The sequence below is a fragment of the Dama dama genome, chromosome X, assembly GCF_033118175.1.
Source record: "Dama dama isolate Ldn47 chromosome X, ASM3311817v1, whole genome shotgun sequence".
NCBI classification, from domain to species: Eukaryota; Metazoa; Chordata; class Mammalia; order Artiodactyla; family Cervidae; genus Dama; species Dama dama.
This window is the reverse complement of record NC_083714.1, coordinates 118,820,149-118,829,505: the sequence shown is the minus strand read 5'-3', so window position 1 is coordinate 118,829,505 and position 9,357 is coordinate 118,820,149. Positions and strand designations below refer to the sequence as shown.

General features: G+C 38.7%; 1 protein-coding gene across 1 annotated transcript; it reads left to right on the top strand.

Moving 5' to 3' along the window:
- The first annotated feature begins 5,822 nt into the window (after positions 1-5,822).
- LOC133052502 (E3 ubiquitin-protein ligase RLIM-like) lies at positions 5,823-9,357 on the top strand. The gene is made up of 2 exons (XM_061137443.1): positions 5,823-6,066; positions 7,721-9,357. The coding sequence occupies exons 1-2, from the start codon at positions 5,823-5,825 to the stop codon at positions 9,355-9,357; spliced, it is 1,881 nt and encodes a 626-aa protein (XP_060993426.1).

The window sequence follows — 9,357 nt, the reverse complement described above, 5'->3', positions numbered from 1 at the left end:
CTATATATATGCTGTCTACAAGAGACCCACCTCAAAACAAGAGACACATACAGACTAAAAGTGAAGGGCTGGAAAAAAATACTTCACACAAACGGAGACCAAAAGAAAGCAGGAGTTGCAATACTCATATCAGATAAAATAGACTTTAAAATAAAGGCTGTGAAAAGAGACAAAGAAGGACACTACATAATGATCAAAGGATCAATCCAAGAAGAAGATATAACAATTATAAATATATATGCACCCAACATAGGAGCACCACAATATGTACAGCAAACACTAACGAGTATGAAAGAGGAAATTAATAGTAACACAATAATAGTGGGAGACTTTAATACCCCACTCACAACTATGGATAGATCAACTAAACAGAAAATTAACAAGGAAACACAAACCTTGAATGACACAATAGACAAGCTAGACTTAATTGATATCTATAGGACATTTCACCCCAAAACAATCAACTTCACCTTTTTCTCAAGTGCACACGGAACCTTCTCCAGAATAGATCACATCCTGGGCCATTAATCTGGTCTTGGAAAATTCAAAAAAATTGAAATCATTCCAGTCATCTTTTATGACCACAGTGCAGTAAGATTAGATCTCAATTACAGGAAAAAAATTGTTAAAAATTCAAACATATGGCGGCTAAATAACACGCTTCTGAATAACCAACAAATCACAGAAGAAATCAAAAAAGAAATCAAAATATGCATAGAAATGAATGAAAATGAAAACACAGCAACCCAAAACCTATGGGACACTGTAAAAGCAGTGCTAAGGGGAAGGTTCATAGCATTACAGGCTAACATCAAGAAACAAGAAAAAAGTAATATAAATAACCTAACTTTACACCTGAAGCAATTAGAGAAGTAGAAAATGAAGAACCCCAGAGTTAGCAGAAGGAAAGAAATCTTTAAAATTAGGGCAGAAATAAATGCAAAAGAAACTAAAGAGACCATAGCAAAAATCAACAAAGCTAAAAGCTGGTTTTTTGGAAAAAATAAACAAAATTGACAAACCATTAGCAAGACTCATTAAGAAACAAAGAGAGAAGAACCAAATCAACAAAATTAGAAATGAAAATGGAGAGATCACAACAGACAAGACTGAAATACAAAGGATCATAAGAGACTACTACCAGCAGCTCTATGCCAATAAAATGGGCAACTTGGAAGAAATGGACACATTCTTAGAAAAGTATAACTTTCCAAAACTGAACCAGGAAGAAATAGAAGATCTTAACAGACCCATCACAAGCTAGCAAATCGAAACTGTAATCATAAATCTTCCAGCAAACAGAAGCCCAGGACCAGATGGCTTCACAGCTGAATTCTACCAAAAATTTAGAGAAGAGCTAACACCTATCTTACTCAAACTCTTCCAGAAAATTGCAGATGAAGGTGAAATTCCAAACTCATTCTATGAGGCCACCATCACCCTAATTCCAAAACCAGACAAAGATGCCACAAAAAAAGAAAACTACAGGCCAATATCACTGATGAACATAGATGCAAAAATCCTTAACAAAATTCTAGCAAACAGAATCCAACAACATATTAAAAAAATCATACACCATGACCAAGTGGGCTTTATCCCAGGAATGCAAGGATTCTTTAATATCCGCAAATCAATCAATGTCATAGTCCACATTAACATACTGAAAGATAAAAACCATATGATTATATCAATAGATGCAGAGAAAGCCTTTGACAAAATTCAACACTCATTTATGATTAAAACTCTCCAAAAAGCAGGAATAGAAGGAACATACCTCAACATAATAAAAGCTATATATGACAATCCCACAGCAAGCATCACCCTCAATGGTGAAAAATTGAAAGCATTTCCCCTGAAATCAAGAACAAGACAAGGGTGCCCACTCTCACCACTACTATTCAACATAGTGTTGGAAGTTTTGGCCACAGCAATCAGAGCAGAAAAAGAAGTAAAAGGAATCCAGATAGGACAAGAAGAAGTGAAACTCTCTCTGTTTGCAGATGACATGATCCTCTACATAGAAAACCCTAAAGACACTTCCAGAAAATTACTAGAGCTAATCAATGAATATAGTAAAGTTGCAGGATATAAAATTAACACAGAGAAATCCCTTGCATTCCTATATACTAAGAATGAAAAAACAGAAAGAGAAATTAAGGGAACAATACCATTCATCATTGCAACAAAAAGAATAAAATACTTAGGAGTATATCTACCTAAAGAAACAAAAGACCTATACATAGAAAACTATAAAACTCTGATGAAAGAAATCACAGAGGACACAAACAGATGGAGAAACATACCGTGTTCATGGATTGGAAGAATCAATATTGTCAAAATGGCTATTCTACCCAAAGCAATCTATAGATTCAATGCAATTCCTTTCAAGCTACCAACGGTATTTTTCACAGAACTAGAACAAATAATTTCACAATTTGTATGGAAATACAAAAAACCTAGAATAGCGAAAGTAATCTTGAGAAAGAAGAATGGAACTGGACGAATAAACCTGCCTGACTTCAGGCTCTACTACAAAGCCACAGTCATCAAGACAGTATGGTACTGGCACAAAGACAGAAATATAGATCAACGGAACAGAATAGAAAGCCCAGAGATAAATCCATGAACCTATGGACAACTTATCTTTGACAAAGGAGGCAAGGATATTCAATGGAAAAAAGACAAACTCTTTAACAAGTAGTGCTGGGAAAACTGGTCAACCACTTGTAAAAGAATGAAACTAGAACACTTTCTAATACCATACACAAAAATAAACTCAAAATGGATTAAAGATCTAAATGTAAGAACAGAAACTATAAAACTCCTAGAGGAGAACATAGGCAAAACACTCTCCGACATGAATCACAGCAGGATCCTCTATGACCCACTTCCCAGAATATTGGAAATAAAAGCAAAACTAAACAAATGGGATCTAATGAAACTTAAAAGCTTTTGCACAACAAAGGAAACTATAAGCAAGGTGAAAAGACAGCCCTCAGATTGGGAGAAAATAATAGCAAACTAAGCTACAGACAAAGGATTAATCTCAAAAATATACAAGCAACTCCTGCAGCTAAATTCCAGAAAAATAATGACCCATTCAAATAATGGGCCAAAGAATTAAACAGACAATTCTCCAAAGAAGACATACAGATGGCTAACAAACACATGAAAAGATGCTCAACATCACTCATTATCAGAGAAATGCAAATCAAAACCACAATGAGTTACCATTACATGCCAGTCAGGATGGCTGCTATCCAAAAGTCTACAAGAAATAAATGCTGGAGAGGGTGTGGAGAAAAGGGAACCCTCTTACACTGTTGGTGGGAATGCAAACTAGTACAGCCGCTATGGAAAACAGTGTGGAGATTTCTTTAAATATTGGAAATAGATATGCCATATGACCCAGCAATCCCACTCCTGGGCATACACACTGAGGAAACTAGATCTGAAAGAGATATGTGCACACTAATGTTCATCTTAGCACTGTTTATAATAGCCAGGACATGGAAGCAACCTAGATGCCCATCTGCAGGCAAATGGATAAGGAAGCTGTGGTACAGATACACCATGGAATATTACTCAGCCATTAAAAAGAATTCATTTGAATCAGTTCTAATGAGATGGATGAAACTGGAGACCATTGTACAGAGTGAAGTAAGCCAGAAAGATAAAGAACATTACAGCATTCTAACACATATATATGGAATTTAGAAAGATGGTAACGATAACCCTATATGCAAAACAGAAAAAGAGACACAGAAGTACAGAACAGAGTTTTGAACTCTGTGGGAGAAGGTGAGGGTGGGATGTTTCGAAAGAACAGCATGTATATTATCTATGGTGAAACAGATCACCAGCCCAGGTGGGATGCATGAGACAAGTGCTCGGGCCTGGTGCACTGGGAAGACCCAGAGGAATCGGGTGGAGAGGGAGGTGTGAGGGGGGATCGGAATGGGGAATGCGTGTAACTCTATGGCTGATTCATATCAATGTATGACAAAACCCACTGAAATGTTGTGAACTAATTAGCCTCCAACTAATAAAAAAAAAATAAAAATAAAAAAAAAATTAAAAAAAAAATAAAATAAATGGGGAAAAAAAAAAAAGAAAAAAGCAGAGACATTACTTTGCAGCAAAGGTCCGTCTGGTCAAAGCTAAGGTTTCTCCAGTGGTCATGTATGGATGTGAGAGTTGGACTGTGAAGAAAGCTGAGCACCAAAAAATTGATGCTTTTGAACTGTGGTATTGGAGAAGACTCTTGAGAGTCCCTTGGACTGCAAGGAGATCCAACCAGTCCATCTTAAAGGAGATCAGTCCTGGGTGTTCATTGGAAGGACTGATGCTGAAGCTAAAACCAGTACTTTGGCTACCTCATGCGAAGAATTGACGCATTGGAAAAGACCCTGATGCTGGGAGGGATTGGGGGCAGGAGGAGAAGGGGATGACAGAGGATGAGATGGCTGGATGGCATCACTGACTCGATAGGCATGAGTTTGAGTAGACTCCAGGAGTTGGTGATGGACAGGGAGGCCTGGTGTGCTGTGATTCATGGGGTCGCAAAGAGTTGGACATGACTGAGCGGCTGAACTGAGCTGAGATGGTGTTTGCCTCACCTGGTCTGTATCACTTGGCAATACAAACTGCTCCAACAATTGACATATCTGTAGAGCTAGGACAATAACTGACCCAGTTTATGTTGGATGGATTAATTATTAAATAAGACAAATTAAATAATCTCAAATTCAGTAGCCAAATCTTGTCTTTACATGAATAATTTGAATGAAAAACTCTCAAACAAGTGTTAAGTGGGGCTTGCAGTATTAACGAGTCCAGAAATTCTTAGAGGTCTCCTTCAGGTAGCATAACAAATAAGCATTCGTTTATTTTCACCAGTAAATAAAGACATCCGGGTTGCACTAAGACACATGGGACAAAATCAGCAAAGATGGTACTCATTACCATAGGCAAAATAAATATTACGTATCCATTTTTTAAAGTTCCTGTGATAGTCTGACTAGTTTTGTTTGCAAGAGACACAAGGACAAAAATGAAATCGAATGCTTTTGTGGAGAAGAAATTCCCTGGATGAGCAGAAAAGCCTGCCCAAATTTTGGTGTTTTTTGATCTTTTGAAACAGGATTGAGGGGTCTTATAATCAAGATGAAGCCATTAAGAGCTAAAAGGGAGAGGACACATTGAAGAGAGTCAACTAAAACCCTGGTGAATTATCAAAAACTCTGAACTACTTTCTTAGTGAGAGTCTACGGTCTGAGCAATTCATGAGGAGAAAGGGCAGCGGTGCCCCGGCACCTGGAAAGGAGGAATGCTACATTTAAGGAGACTGACTTGGCGTGGCATTTTGAAGCTGGTGTCATGTAAAATGTAGCGAATGAAAATGCCTTCTGAAAGCCTGAGAACAGGCTGCGGCGGGGCAGAGCTAGGGGGGAAGGGGAAGAGTTTAAGGATGGTGCTTGGTACATTATAAACCCTCAGAAATACTGGCTGCTTTTGAATGAAATGAAACCCAACCTGAATCCAGCCCCTACTCAGTTCCTTACAGAAGACAATGGTTGCCTAGGCAACGCCTAAGCAAGTTAGGATGTAGAGGCGGATGTCAACTGTTGCCTCACCAGAGAGTACAGAGCTGAGGTGCCATAGCCGAGTAGCAGAGCTGCGGGGAACTTAGGCTGACGGTCTGACCGAGTGTGTTCCGGTCACTCCCGGGTGGAAGCATGAACTAAATACAATTTGACTAAGGTTTTAGCGTTTCAGCACTATGTCATGAAATTCACATAATTTTACACTTGTTCATCGAGATGGAAAGCTCAGATTCCGACGATGAAGAAGACAGAGTTTCGGTCCGACGCAGAGATCAGATAGACCGAAAAGCTCGAGAAGATGATTACTTCAGATTCGTAAGTGATCTGAGTGAAGAAGATTACATACTTATGAGGGACAACAATTTGCTCGGCCCCCTAGGTGAAAGTACAGAAGAAGAGTTGTTGCAGAGACTGCAATTAATGAAAGAAAACCTACGACAAAACTCAGATGAAAATCCAGGTATATTTCTCTTTGGAGGGAACAGGATGGGATGAAAAAGGAACTTCATAGTATTAGATAATCACTTCATAATAGTAAATAGTAAATTATAAAGAGGTGGCATAAGTTATTAGGTAAGGAACTTCTCATTAAAAAGAACTGACATTGACTTGGTTTGCGGTGAGAATGCCAGGGTAGGTTCTTTTTTTCCTGATTCACATTTGGGTTGTTTTAACTGGGAAACAGTGTGAGGTAGACTATTGGTTTTTGTTTGGTTTTTGGTTTTGTACCTCAATGGAACGTTCCTCCTGTGTCCCAAATTATTTGCTCTATCTATGAAAGTGAAAGTCACTCCGTCCTGTCAGACTCTTTGAAACCCCATGGACTATAGAGTCCATGGAAATATCCAAGTCAGAATACTAGAATGGAGGTGATCTTCCCAACCCAGGGATGGAACCCAGGTCTCCCATTTTCCAGGTGGATTCTTTATCAGTTGAGCCACAAGGGAAGCCCAAGAATACTGAAGTGGGTAGACTATCTCTTCTCCAGCAGATCTTCCCAACCCAGGAATCCAACTGGGGTCTCCTGCATTGCAGGCAGATTATTTACCATGAGTTATGAGGGAAGCCCTCTCTATCTATGTAAATGTGTAAAAAAAAAAAATAGCAAAAAGAAATATTTTATATTCTAACCAAATAGTTCTCAACTGGGGACAGTTTTGCTCTCCCCCACTCTAGGGACATTTGACAATAGCTGGAGATATTTTTGGTTGTCACAGAGGGAGGCATGGGTGTTACTAGATCTAGTGGGCAGAGGCCAGGGATGCTGCCAAATTTGACACAACGCACAGGGTAGCTCCCCAAAATTGAAAAGAATTGCCCAGTGCCAAAATGTAAATAGTTTTAAGGCTGAGAAACCCTGCTGGAACCTCAGATCTGGTGCCTTCTCTCCCAGTGTGAAGTAGAGGATTTTACTATCTAATGAAGAAGATACTATCACTTTGGTTCTTGAATATGGTCTTATATGTGCCATGCTAGGTTCAGTCTATTCATTTCATCTGACTTTCAGCTTAATGCCAATTAAAAACCTTGGTAATATTAAGAAGTATTCAAAATTCATATACTTTTAAACCTATAACCTTTGTTTATATTTGGGCAATAATCTTATATTGTAAAACAACTTAGACATTATCAAAAGCATATAAGAGCCTAGGAGTAGTGATGTTGGAGACTAATGAGAATTAGACAATAATATCAATTGAAGTAAAATACCAGCACTGTATGTTAACTGGTGTTTACCTTGTAGAATTGCTTTGGTGTTTTGACAGTGGACTGAAAAAAAAATGTCTCTTGACATGCCTCCCACAGTGGTATACAGGGCTGTGTATATGACGAAATATTGAAAAACAGACTTCCTTCAGATACCCTCTGAATTTATCTAGGATTAGTGTACTCTTTTTCAGATGAAATTGAAACTTCCCTGCCTTTACTTATAAATCTAGATAATATAGCTTTTAAAGTATCAACTCTGTAAATATGAAATCAGTTGAAAACATCTGAGTGTTTAAGTTCTCATTTTTGTTTGCTTTTTAAGCCAAGTTTCAGAGTGCTACTTTATGATGGTTCCAATTTTGGTAGTTCTTTTATGGCCCCTCCCCCCCTTTTTTAATTAACAGAGAGACATGCTTCAGATGATACATCCAGTGATGACTCTGTACTAGACTGCCTTACTACTTCCGGACAAACTGAAAATGTGACAAGTGAGCAAAAAGAATGTCTGTCTTGGGGAGAAGACAGCCAAAGTAGCGCTAATAGTGATGAGCTCAGATTTGGCTTAGAAAGAAATCTTGACCCTGATGATGAAAACTCAAATCCAGAGGATGAATGTGTAGCATCTGCAAAATTTCCCAGGAGAGAAGATACGGAAGACAGCCAAAGACAAGTGGAAAATCCACAGTCTGAGCCACTATTTACAACACCATCTGCATCAGAACAAGATACAATGGAAACATTAATGGAAGTCCCACTGACTAGAAGTCAGAGAAGACTAAGAAGTAGGAGCCCAGTCTATCGGAGAACCAGAGCAAGGACTGACAGTTGGTCACCTCCACATTCACGGTGGGAATTTTTTCCAAGTATTAATGAAGATATACCATCTCAGACTTTTAAAGAACCTCTCATATGTGAGAATGAGACATTTTCTAGAACTGGGCATGAAGAAACATTGAGGCAGCAAATGCCTGGACATGAGTTGCAAAATAGGGATCTTACTGAAACTTCTAAAACTAGGAATGCTGCTCATGAAGAATGTGATTCAGATACAACATGCAGTAGTGAATCTTGGGAAGTGATGGAAACAAATCTAACCACACCCTTCAATCTTGAAGTAGAACGAGTTCATTGTCCAGCATGTTCTCTGATAGACAGCAGAATTAGTAGAACTCAGTTAACATCTGACTCACTGAACATCACTACCACTTCAGAAAGTGAGGAAGAAGTACTTCAGCCTATGCTTTCATATTCTGATGAGGGCAATGAGAGTGCTTCTGTCAATACCATCAGAAATCCCGTTCATAGAATTTTAAATATAACAACTGTTTCATTTCCGAGTATATCATGGCAGACAATGATAGGATTTAGTTACTCAAGTAATCTTATGGACAGTGACAGTAATTTAGAGCATAGTGTCTCACCTCCAAGTGAAAACATAGAAAGGGCAGAATCACCAAATGAAAGACATGGACCCAGTGGTAGTGAGAGTCGACCTGGTTCTGCTTCAAATGCTAGATATAATCCTGATTTAAGTTTAATAGTGATCTCAGACTCAAGCCCCTATTCAATTTCTAGTTCTGCATCCAGTCCTATCTTAATTTCTAGCTCAAATGATGAAGATTCAGAAACTAGCTCTCTGATCTTGGTAGAGAATGAAGAAAGAATCTTATCAACAGGCTTATCAGAGACTGGGCAAGAACGTGGACGAATGACCCCAATAATACTTGATGACAGTGACTCTGGGTCCTCCATTAGCCTGGATGAGTTTCTCTTATTAAATGAAGCAGACCCACACCAAACTACAGGCCTTACGACAACACAGATTGACAACTTGCCTTTAAGATATTTTGCAGAGAATGATTCACATGAAGTGTGTACCATTTGCATCACAGAATACACTGCAGGCAACATGCTACGCATCCTTCCATGTTCCCATGAATACCATTCTGCCTGCATCGATCGATGGCTGGAAGAACATTCAAGCTGCCCTATTTGTCGTGGGCCAGTTGTGGATCCACCTGAGGCAGATAATTATATGTGA

What these genes read in the sequence shown, in the direction of transcription:
- LOC133052502 (XM_061137443.1), top strand. Translation starts at nt 5,823, where the DNA reads ATGGAAAGCTCAGATTCCGACGATGAAGAAGACAGAGTTTCGGTCCGA. An exon ending in AAACTCAGATGAAAATCCAG is followed by an intron (nt 6,067 to 7,720) that starts GTATATTTCTCT and finishes TTTAATTAACAG; the next exon opens with AGAGACATGCTTCAGATGAT.